The sequence below is a fragment of the Erpetoichthys calabaricus genome, chromosome 2 (genome assembly GCF_900747795.2).
Source record: "Erpetoichthys calabaricus chromosome 2, fErpCal1.3, whole genome shotgun sequence".
Taxonomy (NCBI): Eukaryota; Metazoa; Chordata; class Cladistia; order Polypteriformes; family Polypteridae; genus Erpetoichthys; species Erpetoichthys calabaricus.
The window spans coordinates 349,333,755-349,349,378 of NC_041395.2; the positions used below are offsets into that span (position 1 = coordinate 349,333,755).

Below are 15,624 nucleotides of genomic sequence, written 5' to 3' on the forward strand. Positions count from 1 at the left end.
GTGTTTCTCCCTAATTCTGGGCTCATCAGGCATACACACTCACTGCATCCCCTCTCGTGAATCGAATCTCTATCGTCAGCGCCAGAGTTGAAGCCCCTAACGTTGCAAGTCGGCTAACATCCGCCATGTGCCGTCTTTCAGTTGCGAGAAGCAGATCATAGAATGGTTGAAAATGTTGCCCCTAACGTTGCGCCACGGCGTGTGGTTCGTTTATACCTCGTGTCTTCTCATTAAACTTTTATCTCGCGAATATGTCATTGCAATCCGCAGCGGGAGCGTTTCTATAAACTTAATTTAAACTTACGTTTTACACCGTGCTTTGTTTCCCTTATGAACATGCTTGTATGCTTCACTCGCTCCCTTCTCAATTGTTTAATGAATTTTTTGCTCTTCGCTGTTTGCGGCTCTTCCTTCATTTCCCCCTACTTCGTTCTTTTATCTCGCGAATATGTTATTGCAATCCTTAACGGGAGCGTTTCAATAAACTGATTGAAAATAGTTTTGCATTTACCTTTTTAGTAAAAGGCGAGCTTTTAAGCCTGAGAAATCACCCCGTAAATGCACACGTTTAATTGCACATGTGTTAATATGTATGCTTACACAGTATTAAAAGACAGTCAAAAATTAACGTCATTTACCTTCATTCCCGCGTTTGACTCGTGCTGTAAATCTCTTCGTTGTTTTTAGTTCACGTGATTACGTAGGAGGCGTGATGATGCGATACATGACTCCGCCTCCTCCATTACAGTATATGGACAAAAAATATGTTCCAGTTATGACCATTACGCGTAGAATTTCGAAATGAAACCTGCCTAACTTTTGTAAGTAAGCTGTAAGGAATGAGCCTGCCAAATTTCAGCCTTCCACTTACACGGGAAGTTCAAGAATTAGTGATGAGTGAGTCAGTCAGTCAGTCAGTCAATCAGTCAGTCAGTGAGTCAGTGAGGGCTTTGCCTTTTATTAATATGTATAGATTTATCTTTGTAGTTGATATTCCATCCATCCATCCATTTTCCAACCCGCTGAATCCAAACACAGGGTCACAGGGGTCTGCTGGAGCCAATCCCAGCCAACACAGGGCACAAGGCACGAACCAATCCCGGGCAGGGTGCCAACCCACCGCAGGTAGTTGATATTCACAGCTCAAAATACCTGATATTGTGAAAGTAATCCAGTAGCAGAATGAGGTTTTAAAATATCTGTCCCCCTCTTTTCAGTGTTTCTCTCTCTCTCTCAGAACAGACAGTTGAATATCATATGTGTTTTGTTCTTCACGTCAGTCATATTGTATATCAGGGATTTTTCCTGCCTTGCACCCAAACCTGCTGGGGTAGGCTCCAGGTTTCCTGCCATCCTGCTCTGTATAAACAGGTTTAGATCGTGTCGTGTGTATTGTTCTTAATGTCAGATGCTGTCCTTGTCACTTTGTGCCCCTCTACACTCCTATTATCTGCTCTTGCTCTGCTCATTAAGGGTTTACTGTTCTCATGGTGGGCTATTCAAGTCTCACTGCCCCTAACCTTCACACGCCATGCTTTTGTTTCTTTGCTTCCCTCAATACAGCCAGGTGGGGTCTACACACTCATTCAAGCCTAAGACCCCTGCTCTTCCTCAGCCCCATGATTTTTATGATCACACCTCACAGTCGATTCTCCTGATGTTTGATCTTTTCAGGCCTGCAGGTGTCAAAATTCAGTCTATAAATTGTTTGTGCCTGAGATGGAATCAGAGATCAAGATGGCTGGTAGAAAACAACAAAGCCCAGTGTTTGAGATTTTTGAATGTAACATTGAAGTCATTCATTATAAGCACATTGTCTTGGAGCGGGATATGTGGTGTGCTGTAGATATTGAGAGTAATAAACCCTCAGACCTTAATATTCACCTCAATTTCATTACAAATTGGCTCATTCTGGGCAATAAAAGGAAAAGATAAAAAGTGTCAACAGGCAGCACAGATTTGTTCAGCACAAACGACATAGAAAATGTTTTAAAAATGATAAAATTGTGTAAAATTGTTCCTATTCAGTACCTGGTTTTGACTGTGCTTGTATTTATCAGACAAAAACAAACCCAGACAGTAAAGTGTGTTGTGGAGCGTAGTCAGCGTCCACTAACATTAAACTCGTATCCAAACCCACTAAGTGTACAGTGCTGTCTGACTGTGACACAAAAGATAAACCCCATAGTAGCTCTTTAACCAGACCGGAATTACTAAAACTAAAAGTGAAACTAACAGACCTACCCGGGGATTGGTTCCTGCCTTGCACCCTGTGCTGTCTGGGATTGGCTCCAGCAGACCCCCGTGACCCTGTGTTAGGATATAGTAGGTTGGATGATGGATGGATGGATGGAAACTAACAGATATAAAAATAAAATAGAAATGACTTTGTGAAATAAAAACTAAATTAAAACTAAAAATACACAATGAAGGAAAACTGAATTTCCAAGTAAGGTCAGAAAACAATACAGAAATTAAAACAAATATAAAAAGGCCAAACTATCGTAACCTTAGTGCAGACACAAATGTCAAAAACAACCCGATAAGTTCGCTGAACCAATGAATATTCAACACTAAAGAAACAGCAGAGAGTAACCTTAGACAGTCAGACGCCAGCCAGGAGACCAAGTGGGAATCACCAAGGGGGCCAACGAGGTGAGCTGAGACCACTGGGGGTCCGGAGTCGGCCTACAGACTGTGACGGTCCACTCCACGCCTCTCATCACATTTGGGAGCCTCTCGAACCCTCTGAGCTGACACATGGGGACAAATCACACAAGGAGCTGGAGGATGGTGGACATTGAAAAGAATCAAAAGCAAAAACCAAACCGGTGTCCACAGTGCAGTGCGGCCCAAACGTCCAGAGATAAATAATCCATAAAAACAAGTGAAGGTGACGGATTAGAACACAATAAAGACATTATTCAAAGCAGAGGTTCAAAGGCAGTCGCCAGCTCCTTCAGATCCCAGCTCACCTTCTTCTTCATCTCCCTGGCTCACCCGTCACTAGCTAGGTTGGCAGAGACTTCCCCCCCGACCTCGACCCCTGTCTGGGCTGCCTCCCTGTAGTGCAGCCAGACCACCCAAGGTCGGCACTCCAGCCATCACGGACCCGTAGTCATACCTCAGAACCCCAGGGAGGTCATCCGCCATGCTCGGCCCACTACATGCCCGCTGAAGCCCCCCAGTTTCTGCTGCCTTTCCCCTCTAGGTGGCCTCACTGGGACTCTTCAGCCATCTTTAGCCTCACTTCCTCTTCTCTTTCCTATTTTCGCGTTTCTCCTTTTGTATGTGGGGACGTGGCACAGGTATGGGCATTAGCAGCTCCTGGCATCAATTACGGAGCCGGACGATTCCTCACCTGTGCACTTAAGTGCGGTGATGCCCGTGCCGCATCACACCCAGGATGCCCCTTCCTCGATTATTTGTTTTAAAAGGCAATGAGCCGCGGACCTCACTTTACCACACAGACCCTAATCCAGTCTGTCGCGGAGCAGGAGAAAATGCCACAATTGACAAAGCGATACGCCCAAACAAAGAGACGATTTTATCAAAAATGACATAAACTGGAAAATGCACCCGGAATCGCTGCAGAATGCGGATTGCTAATCGGAAAGGAGTGTGCCATCTGCAGGGGTGCCCCCTCGATAAGCCCAGTCGCTCAAAACAGCCTGGCGTGAGCGGCCCCCGGGCATGATGGGAAGGGAACGACACTGGAGACGCCAAAGGGGGGGTGACAGGTCTGGAGATGAGGGAAGAACAAGTAAGGAAAGCAAACAGGAGAGCCAGGGGTCCTTCAGGGATAAATGACGACTGTCCTGAGGTGGGACAAGACGCTGAAGAAGAAACGGGACACAAGCGCACGGGAATAACGAGCGGATATTGACAAACACGCAGGGCAGATACGCGGGAGTGTGAGCCGTGAGCACAAGAAGGTAGCCATGAGCCTCCTGTCATAGCGCGCCATTGTAGGCAGAAAGACCTTAAATGAGAACGTAAGTAAAGTGGAGACCAGAGAGCGGCCCGTCCAGGGCGAGGGGCTGAGAGGGGAAGGAGACGCCAATGACAGGAAAAACGGGGAATGAGTGGAGCCGAGGAGCCCGACTACAACCGAAAATCAAAATCCATTTGTGAAAACTGAACGGAGAATCCATCAGCTGATGAGCCGGACCACCAAACACCAAGAAGAGGGCGCCAGCCGGCCAGTTCTGTCACCTCCATGTTTTACATGATTGCCTTGTAAGTGACAGGTTGGCCAGGGGGCTGCAGGGCTCTTGAAGCTCAGGACAGGCCCGCTCTTACACTGTGATTGGCTTTTCCTTCATCTTGTCTCATTTTGTTGGTTTGTTGTTCTGCTCGTCGAGTCTCTTCTGGCCGTTTGTTGTTGTTTCAGGGTCGGCTCAGGCGCCATTTTGTTCTTTTGTGCGCCTGTCGTTAGGGTTAGCGTCCCAGGTTGTCAGGGGCGTGTCCACTGTAGTCGTGACGATGAGGACAGTGTCAAAGGTCACCCTCCCTGCTTTTCCTGATTTCTTTTGATTCACGCCTGACATTTTGATTTTGCGTTTTGACGTTGGTCCCCGTGTGGCTGCCTGACTTCATCTCTTTTTCCAGTTGTGTCTCAAATTGTTTTTCCTTATTTTTGACACCAAATTGAACATTCAAAAGAGAAAGGGGGGCCCGCAACAACAAAAGAGCTTCTGTAATACATTAAGGGCACTCGAGAAATCAAAAAGGTTATTCATAAAAGGGTTAGGCAGAAGATGAAATAAAAGGCCAACCCCAGAATTCAAAGCCAAAATCAAAAATCACGAAGAACGGACGAGAGACGAGCAACAGCAGGGAGCCCTGAGGCCCATTAGGCTGACGTAGGCCCCCTTGGGCGTAAAAGTAGTCAACTTCGAATGAACTAAATACGGTAATGACGGTGGGGGTCACTGCAAGGCATGCAGGGAAAAGAGCGCTGAGCCTTAGACAGCCTTGTTTAGTGCCAGCACTTCACTCAGGTCTGAGTAGGCCTCACCGCTCAAGGTGGCCTGACCCCAAACTCAAACAGCAGGCAGATTCTGCCTTCCATAAGACCCCCAAAAAATAAGCGATGAAAAATCTCCAAATGTCCTGACTTGACTTGATGTTGGTGAAGTGGACAGGACTGGTCAGCTTTGTTGGCCACAGTGACCTGTTCTTGTCCATTTTGTTCTAACAGAGGAGATTAAAATGTTAAACACCTCCAGACCTGGACAAGCCAAACAAACTCTCATTGTACTTTAAAGAATTTATCTCAAGAGTCCGGAAAGAGCAAACGAAAAGCAAGGAAGGGACCACAGGAGTAAGAAAATGGCGTAGGAGTAGGATCATCAATATAGGGAAACAAATCCAGTAAACCAGGACCTTCAGTGTAAGCAGAAGATCAAAAGCCCAAAACTCCCAACATCAACAACCACTCAGTGCTGAGACTGCAGTTGGCGGGACGCCCATCTCTGGCCCTGAGGGGCATCGTCTGGGGGCAGCGCCCCCTCAGGCTGCACATTAAGGGGACAGGGCAGAAAACGCAGGAACTGTCTGCTGGTTTGGCCAGCCTGGATTTTCAGGTCTTCCGGCGGTGCTCTCCAAGTTTCACATTTAAGGAAGAATCAGGAAGAGATTTGTTAAGAGACTGTCCGTTAAATAATGCAGGACATTCCACTCATCGCTTCTGGGTGGACCACTAGTCTGATCGGCAGGCCCTGCTGTGGTTCCCTTTAAATCCTTGTGCACATCACCTTGTTTAGAACATTAGAAGAATTTAGATGAGAACGGGCCGTTCACCCAGGACGCCTCACCACTCCTGTCCACTTAACTCCTTCAAAGTGACATCAAATCGAGCTTTGAGGGTCCTTAAAGTCCTCCTGTCTGCCACACCGCTTGGTCACACATTCCATGTAACTGTGGCCCTCTTCCTAATGTTTGTGTGACATTTGTCCTTCACAAGTGTCCAGCTGTGTCCCCATGTTCTCAATGACCTCATTTTAAAGTCACCGTCTCAATCCACTGGACTAATGCCCTTCATCATTTTAAACCCTTCAGTCAGGTCTCCTCTTCATCTCCTCAGCTTTTTTCATCTTTCCACCTACCTCACCCCCTGTAATCAGCCCAGTCGCTCTTCTCTGGACCTTCTCTTGTGCTGCTATGTCTTTATGGAGACCCAAACTGCCCACCGTACTCCAGATGAGGCCTCACCAGTGTGTTATAAAGCTTGAGCAGAACCTCCTGGGACTTGTACTCCACATCTCAAGGCGCTATATAACCGGACAGTCTGTGAGCCTTCTTAATGGCTTCTGAACACTGTTGGGAAGTCAACAGCTTAGAGTCCACTGTGACTCCTAAATCCTTCTCATAAGGTGGACCCTCAATTTTCAGAACCCCCCATTGTGTATTCAGACCTCACATCTTTACTTCTTATGTGTAATTCTTTACATTTACTGACATTAAATTTCATCTGCCCAAGCCTGTCTGCTGTCCAAGTCCTTCTGTGATGATATAATGGATTCCAAATGATCTGCTAATCCACCTATCTTGGTATCATCTGCCCATCTTCACCAGCTTGTTCTTTCTATTCCTATCTAAATCATTTATATTTCTTAATAATAGCAGCGGCCCCATCACTGCCCACTGCTGGTCACCACTCTTAATGTCACCCAATTCTGATGAGGTTCCTCACCCCGTCACCCTCTGCTTCCTGTGTCTGAGCCACTCATCTACAGCCCACACCCTGAACTGCCACTTCTTTTAGTTTGATGCCCACCTCTCATGTGGCACCTTATTTCTTGGTGCCCGTGTGGCCCGTGTTTAGCCATCATACGTGTGCAGGCGCTCGCAAGAGCCCAGAAATGTTCAGAAGTCCAGTTTCTCTGGCGATGTTCCTTTGCCCGCTGTATATGCTGGCACTTACTGTTTCAGATGAGTGCCTCAATGCAGCAACTCACGATCGACAAGCTTAAGGGGGGGGGGGGTTAGGGGGTGTTGGGGGTCCGTGCCACGTTACCACTTTTACTGTAGGTGACCTGCATGGCCCTGCCAAAGTCCAGGCTGGCTATGAAGTGGGCCGAGTGGCGCAGAAGTGTGGTATGGCACCCTAAATGCAGCACACAGTGAATGGAGTTGTCAGGTGGCTCAGATTTCAGACTTCACGATTTCTGGGCTTTTATTGTAATAACACAACAATGCAAAATATTTAAAAACCAACATAACAGAGAAATCATCCACAGAAAGTAAGACGTTAGAAACACAACAAGCACACCTGAGTCTGGGCAACAACCCTGAGTAGCTGGGGACTTAAAAGCAGCAGAGGATTCTGGGAGCTGACGCAACCCACGGCAAGCAAGCAGGCAGGCAGACTCGGGGGGGCAGGGGGGCCGTGTCCAGGGATTGTCATCTCCAGGGTGGCTTGTTTTTCCAAGGCTTGTTGTTGTAAAATGTCCCCAGGTGCCAGCCAGCGGTATTCCTTTAGAGGGGACCCTCGGGAGGCCTTGAACCGCAACGTGGGGGTTGGATTGCGTGAGAAGCAAACATCAGGAATGTTGTGCCAGTCGATTGCTGTAGGGCACGTGCCACCCAAAGCCATGAGGAGGCGCCAGATTGACATGCTCTGCATGTGCGGCTTGTGCAGATTCAGCTCACCACCTTGTGATGGGGGGGGGGGACAGGGGGTGCCATGCAATGTTGGCAAACACTAAACGGGAATCGGGGTAAACAAGTGGGCACCCAGAAGTGGTGACCGAAGGAGCTGAGGCGGTCAGTTAATAAATCTTCATTTTATGGGCTCTGATGTGGCTGTGGATTTGGGATTGTGACCTGCCAGTCCAGGGTGGGCGCTGCCCGCACACCCCACCGAGAGATCAGATGAGTGGATTCAGAGTGTGGCAGAGGGCACCGCACCAAGTCTGCAAGTGAAATCCAAATGTTACCCCTGTCTTTCAGTCACACCATCAACCTGCTGGGAAACTTACCGCTGATGTGCCTCGATGTCCTCTTAGCCCCCAAGGTCCAGCAGGGCTCGGTGGAGTACATGGGGGTGAATATGGACGCCGTCAACGTGCTCCTGGACTTCATGGACCACAGGCTGGACCGGGTGAGTATGGGGTGCCCTATATAGCGCCTTTCACAGCCTACTAGACTATCTCTAAGGTTCAAATGCCAGTCACCTCACACACACACACACACAGAACTTGTGAGGACTTGTCCTCGGCCGTCACTTTCCCTTTCATTTCGGATTCTTATCACCTCAATTCAGACAACGAGAAAGAGGAAGGACCCTCAGCCAGCTGTACCCACGGGACCCTGAGACGTGCCAATGGCTGTAGGACTTCCCCTACACACACACACGCACACACACACACACACACACACATTTTGTCGTTGCCCCCCTTTTCTCATTTCACAGCTGGTCAGGGTGACACAGAAGCCCCCACCGTCTGTCCTAACAGGGCTGAGACTTTGGTGTGGCAGGTTTGGGACGTAAACTGCATGCTGTTGTTTTTCAGTGGTTTGCCAACATTGCAGCAGAGGCGTTGCTTGAAGCCCTGACTGGGCACTGAGATGCCCGTCATACATGTTGTGGTCACTAAACTGCTTGCGTCGGTGCCAATGTGCCAATGTATAACTGGTCTCTTTGTTCTCTGCCCACCCCAGGGTCACAAGTTAAAGGAGACCCTCACACCTTCCCTGAACCTGCTGACAGAGAGTGCCCGGGTTCACCGGGAGACACGGAAGTTTTTGAGGATGAAGGTAAGTCTTGGCCTGGCAATGCCAATCTGATTCACATCTGAGCTTCACCCACTCAATGGCAGGATCTGCCCTTCTGGAGTTAGGGTGGTACTGAACTGCTGAGGCTGCCAAGCTCTCAAGAAGCAGTTAGCGCCAAGTTGTGCCCACCTTACTTCTTGGCCAGTGTTCACGCATCACCAGCACAGTGTCGTGGACTGCACCAGGAGTCACCCAGTGCATGCAGCTGTGCCAGTCTGGCCAGGTGATGTTTGCGAGGCTCAGCACGCCTGCCTGCACAGCTGAGATGGCAGCAGGAGTGGTGGCATTGGCTCCCACTTTTAAAATTGTCCAACCCCCTTTCCTCCCCAGGTGCTGCCTCCCCTACGGGATGTAAAGAACCGGCCGGAAGTGGGCAGCTCCCTGCGGAACAAGCTGGTGCGGCTCATGACGCACATCGACACCGACGTCAAGCACTGCGCCGCCGAGTTCCTCTTCGTCCTCTGCAAAGAGAGCGGTGAGTGGCCGTCACCCGATGTGAGCACAAGTTCAGGAAGAGGCACAGAGAAACGAGAGGCTTGGGGATGGCGGCACAACAAGTGGCACACGTGGCAGCACTTTGGGGATTCTAATATTTGTCAGTTTTCGTTTATCTCGTCGTTGTTCCATTTAATGGTGTGAGCACCATCAGGTGTGCCTGTGTCACCCAGAAGTGACACCAGGGCAGCCACTTTAGGGGCCTTTGGTTTTCAGAGGTGTGTGTCTGAGTGTTGGCATTCTGCTGGTGACCAAATGAAGGGGCATGCAGGCCGAGGACTAAAATGACAGTGGAGACCAAGAGGCCCGGGCCGACTTCTTAGTGCTGACAACCAGCGAGTCGCTGACCCAGAGAAAGTGCGGCGCCATCTTTAAATGGGAAAACCGCCATCGCACATCGTGAAGCCAGCAGTCTGCGCCTGGCAGCCGGGCATCCACTGCTGCACAGCGAGGGCATTGGCAGGGACTTGAGACCCTTTACTTGGGCTCAGGCGTATCCCGGGTGTTTGGAGCCCCCCTGTGGTCACTTCAACTGACGGGACTGATCAGGAGGGGCACACACCGGTTTATAGGAGGTCCACAGGTGAGCAAAGACCAAGCCATGAGGTCCGAGGTCGTGCCGGTGGAGCTCAGAGATGGGATTGCGTCAAGTGACAAATGTGGCAGCGGCTCCCAAGAAAACAGAGGACGAAGTTTGGAACAACCAGGAAGTGACCTGACAGGGGGCTGGGGGTCTTGGTAAGAGAGGTGAACTCTGGCTGAGCTTCAGAGAACCCATGTGGCGGCGGGAGAAACTTCCAGAAGGACAGCTGGCACCACCACACGCCACTGATCTGCTGGGATTGATCCCAGAATGGCCAGAGTGGCACCCGTCCTCAGCGAGGGACACGAGCCGGTGGTCTGATGAAGCCAACATCGATGTCAAGTCTGGAGGACACCAGGCGGCGTCAGTCCTCAGCAGCAGTGAAGCATGATGGGAGCGGCATCAGGCACTGGATCGTGAGGACCACCTCGGAGCACCCAGGACCTCCTTAGGGACGACTCTGGCAATGTTCTGGAGTGGACTTGAGCCCGTTGGAACATCTCTGAGGAGGCCTGGCCTGGAAAGAGCCGTCCACGGACGCAACTTGAGAGGATCTGAGAGACGAAGGGCAGAAATTCCAAAAAGGCAGCCGTGCGGAGCTCGTGGTGTCAGAGCCCAGAAGACTGCAGGCTGGCATGGCTACCATGGCGAAGTGGAGGGTCTGACGGCTCGAGGCAATGCGCCGTTTCACTTTCATCTGCAAAAACTCCTCTCTTCACTTTGTCATTCTGGGGTCTTGAGGAAGACATGAAGGGAAAGGGAAGTGATTTGAGCAGAAGGTCGCGACACGAAAACGTGAACACAGTGAGGGGTCTCGAGACCTCCTCGATGTCGATTCCTCTCCGTCCTGCAGTTCCATTATGTTGGGCGTATTCAGCGTTATTGTTTGTGAGGCGCCATCTGTTGGAATGCATTTTGTAAGGCATATAGTAGGAAAGTGCATTGCCTTTTGTACTCCAACAGATGGCGCGTCACACATAGTAGCACGGCTGTTGAGAATCTCGTAGCAAATGCCACATAATGTGAAAAAACTGGAGTGGGCCAGGCAGTATCGCCCTTAAACGGCCTCCATAAGACGTCATCAAGAAAACGGTCAAATATTCAAAGTAAATACGCAAATGTTACGCTAATGTGTTTAAGGAGCCAAGACGACTACACAGACATGGCAGAGCACCAGGCTGATGGGAAACGGGGGGACCAAAGGTGACATAAAGTGACAAAAAGTGACAAAGTAACCGGGAACTCTCAGGACAAATGCACACAAAGACTCACAGCCACATTGTGACACTCTCCTCTGCTTCTTGACGTTGTCACATTGCCATTGTGGAGATGACGTCACTCTTGTCCTTGTGCCAAGCCGAGGATATTTAACGAGGCTGATTGAGAGAAAAGTCGCGGCAGCCGTGACGTAGAAATCTCGAGATCGATAATCCAGGCGACAAAACCAAGATGGCAAAAAGTCGAAAGCAGGCGCCCCAACCGTGGCAGACTTACAGGTGACCTTTTAAGGCGGAGCAAATCGGAGTTGAGGTCGTGACCTTTGTAGCCCAACCCATCAACCGCAGCAACGCGATACAAAATGGCGACGCCTGTGATGTACAAAACGGGTCAAAATCGAAAGTAAGCTCCCTCTGGACCGCGGACGTCACGGACCCTCATACCATCGTGACGATGACGTCACATGCTGTGCACCATGAAATATGAGCTTAGTCAACAGTGACAATCGACGACGGGCGCGAGTCCTGCAGGTAACGACCCTAAATAGAAAAAGAGCAAAAAACGAGCAGCGCAGCACATAGAAGGCAGCGTGTCACGGTGTGTCACGCGTCACGGTGCGTTGTGATTGGCTCTTCTCTCCCCCAGGTGACTTTTTGGTACTTTCTGACGTTGTTAACGGTTTTTATCTTCACAACGTTGCCGTTTTGCTCTCCGTTTTCCATTGTAGACGCTGCCATTGTCTGCTCTGGAGTTCGTCATCAGGCGTATAAGATGGCGGCGCACTGAGTGCTGGGGACCCCCGTTCAACACGAAACAAAGACTGGGAAAAGCGAGGAAAGTTCCAGAGAAACTGCTGACCGTCCTTCAGTGCCCATCTTCTCAGTCTATGCCCTCCGTGCCACCTACCAGGGTGGGGTAGGCGGGACCACTGGGGCCACACAGGATGTGACATCAGCTCTGTGCACCCCCTCAAATTCGTCCTTGTCCAGATGCTGGCTTCCGTGCACCCCCCTGCTCCCCCCCCTTCCGATTCGCTCACTAAATATTTCCCAGAAGCCCTTTGTGCTGAAGCAGCAGAGGGGTCACTTTTGGGGTTTCTTCTGACTTTGATTTGTGGGTTTGTTGTCGGCGGTGGTCCTGTCGGCGAAGACCCCGGCTTGTTGTTTCGTCTCTGACCTTTGACCTCCTCCTGTTTGTCTTGTTACCATGGTGACACATGAGACTTGCTGTGGAGTCGCTTCGGGTTCAAAGATCTGTACCGTGGTGAACTGCTGGTGGTCCATCACGAGTCCACCCACCTGGCTCAGAAGTGGTCTCCTGCAGCGTGAGCCCCTTAACTGGCCAATCAGAGACCACCGCTGCTCTCCACCCATCACAACCGCCATCCTCGTCACCAAGTGCAGTGCTGCAGATTCACCCCGGGCTGGCAGAGAGATGAGGAGATGTCACCAGGACGCCCTCGGCTCGCTGTGCTCAGTGACGGTCACCACGCGGCTGGCTAATGGAGAGCCACACTGAGCTCATGGCCATCAAGCCAAATGGTGGGCTCACAGGAGACCACCAGCAGTTTAACGCAATGCAAATCTTTGTGACGTGACAGCATTTTTCTTTTGCCCTTTTCGTCACAGAGATTAGGAAGTGACACTAAGCGTATCGAATGTCCCCGTGCTCGTGGCGGTCCGAAACCCATCGGTAAGGGCGAGTGTGCCATGCCAAGGTCTGGGACCCCACCTTGTGGATTAGCTCATGCCAGGGAGCATCTCGTTGTGACAATAAGGACCATGTGACCCATCAGATCCCCCACCAAATGTCAGGCTGCTCAGCTGCCACGTGTGCTGCCAGGTGGCCACCCTGTCAGTGATAAAGGTGACCCCGTCACACCTTTATGTGTGAATTAGTAAGCCATCGTGTGGGTGGGGGGGGGAACTGCTTGTAACGTGCACCCCCGTTGAGTGTCACCGTCACAAGCCGGGTGACACTCCTGTCACACAGCCTCTCAACACCAGTCTCTTGCATTGTCCTCTTTGCAGTGTCCAGGTTTGTGAAGTACACGGGCTACGGGAACGCCGCCGGCCTGCTGGCAGCCAGGGGTCTCATGGCGGGGGGCCGAGGTCAGGGCCACTACTCTGAAGATGAGGACACCGACACCGAGGAGTACAGGGAAGCCAAACCCAAGTAAGCCAGAGCTTCGTCTTGTGCCGCCATTACGTGCAACTTGTGTGGGTGAAATGACGTGGTGGGCACGTCGGAAACAGCAGGGGGTGGTGCTTAGGGTGTGCCAGGGTGGAGTGACAGGTTCTGCCCACCTTTATGTGGCACGCATTTACAAATCTTACATACTTAAGGAATCCAGCGGCCATCGTTTATAAAGACGCGAACAAAACTCTCGAACGACAGATGAGAAAGGAGGGCTGTGGTGGGACATGATGAGGCCCCCTCATTGGTGCTCTCATTCCCAGCTGGTGGAGCGACAGCCAATCACAGCAGCCTGAGCTGAACCCGCCGCTCATCCCAGCGTCTCACGTGGCCATGGAATGTTCCAGAGGTGCCGGTGTCGGCATTGATAAGGTGGTGGGCCCTCCGCTTGTGGCTGATTGTCATCATTAAGGGGGCAAACTCTACAGGAAAGGGTTAATAGAAACGTCACACCGCAAACTACGAGAAGAGAAAGAAGACGAGCAGATGAAATGGCGGGGTAAGCGACTCCCAAAGTCCTGCGACTGGAGACCACCGCGATAAGAGGCAGGTGGCGCGACTTTACAAAGGGGATTCCTCTAAACGTACCTGGAAGCCATTGCAGCAGTGCCAGACCTGGGGGGGCCAATCAGACGACAGTAAAGCGTCGGGACAGTCGCCTCTGCCCGCTTCAGACAGATAAACGAGGCTTCCAGGATCCCACTTACAAAGATGCCGTCTCCCAGCCCCCCGAGTTATCCCATCAAGAAGTGGGAGGCTGCTTACTGAGCGCGACTCAACCAATCATGTCTGCCATATATAGCGCCTTTCACAATGTGGGTGGTTCATGCTGTGGCGCAGTGCTCCATGAGTTCAGCCTTCATCTAGGGGTGCGCTGACCCCCCCGTCCCACAGCCCAGCCACTCGTGCGGCGGTCCGTCTGTCATGCCCGTCACTAACCCTCTTTGTCTTCCGCAGCATTAACCCGATAACCGGGCGCGTGGAGGAGAAGCTGCCAAACCCAATGGAGGGAATGACGGAGGAACAGAAGGAATACGAAGCCATGAAGCTGGTCAACATGTTTGACAAACTGTCCAGGTAGGCTGTCTGTCCGTCCAGTGGCGGGACGGAGACGCTCTTCTTCAAGGGTCCTCGCTTTGTCACATTCGGTGGGTCTCACTGACAGCAGCGCCTCCGAAGGTGACACGCTCCTCATAACCTGTCACCGCTGTCCTTTATTTATTGTATATGGTGGCTTTGAGGTCCGAGCACCCACTGAAACCCTGGCATGAAGACCCTTATGCCACAAATACGACGGTTTTCAAATGAATTCCTCAAAGTTCCGTCTTCTTTTCAGATTCGTGAAAGTGAAGCTCAGATTTGTAAACGTCAAACGTGCACCTCACTAAAAGGAGGATTTTTGGGGTGTAAGACAAGGACGACGGGGACCCACTTCAGCTGCGTCATGCCAGTAGGGTCAATTCACTCTCGTTGATGCCACTGTGGCAGGACCTCTCGTGCTCCTCATCATTGTGTCAGTGCCCATCTGGCCTGTCCAGTACCAGACCCACAGGACAAATCCAGGCTACAATGTATGATACCCTTTCCACCATGCTGCCCAATCTGGTGCCAGCTTTCCCATTTTTACTTTGCTCCAAAACCTCAGTCTGTGACATCCGCAGCCCCCTTATTCTTCCCATAACTTGCCCTATAGATATGGAAAGGAACAGGTGCACCTGCCCCCCAAATTGAATACCACACCTGTCTGTAAATTGCCCAGTCCTCTGCCAACTTGCCTATCCTGGATGTCTGTCTGTCATGTGACACACCCATAGCATAAGTGCAATCCAAGTGCCCGCTGCTTGGCCACTCCCACCGTATCCCATAAATCCACATCATCCAATCCGCAGTCCTCTGGTTGGTCTCAAGTCCTGCATTCCAGTTTATCATTTAGCACACCCCCAGATTCAATGCCACCCTAAGTTTAAGCGACACTTGCTGCCAGTCCTGTGCCAGTCTGCCAGGCTTACCCCATCTGGGCACAAATTCACATTGAAGATCCACAGACCCCCACATTTTAAGACATACAGTAACCCAAAATCCCTGGCCTGTCTTGGCCTTTGTCTGCCCTTACAGTCAGGACGCCCGGGTGATGCCCTCCGTTCCTTTCTGATTAAATGGAGTCGTTTATTCACTAAGCCCGACCCTCATGCTCTTGTTTTCCCAAACTTGTTTTCTGTAGTGAGACACTTTATTTGACCAGAATCCCCCCCAAGGCAGGCCACTAGTTGACTGAGCACAAACATTCTGCACCCATTGTGCCTACTAATGCCAGTCCTGCCACCTTCATCTGACTGTTCAGCAACCCTCAG

General features: G+C 50.8%; 1 protein-coding gene across 1 annotated transcript in view; it reads left to right on the forward strand.

The window, feature by feature from the left end:
• ric8a (RIC8 guanine nucleotide exchange factor A) overlaps positions 1-15,624 on the forward strand; it is a 40,125-nt gene that overhangs the window by 20,854 nt on the left and 3,647 nt on the right. The window contains exons 5-9 of the mRNA XM_028796139.2: positions 7,957-8,107; positions 8,668-8,763; positions 9,112-9,256; positions 13,108-13,252; positions 14,231-14,350. Of these exons, the coding sequence (XP_028651972.1) occupies positions 7,957-8,107; positions 8,668-8,763; positions 9,112-9,256; positions 13,108-13,252; positions 14,231-14,350 (657 nt within the window). The remainder of the gene's footprint in view (positions 1-7,956; positions 8,108-8,667; positions 8,764-9,111; positions 9,257-13,107; positions 13,253-14,230; positions 14,351-15,624) is intronic.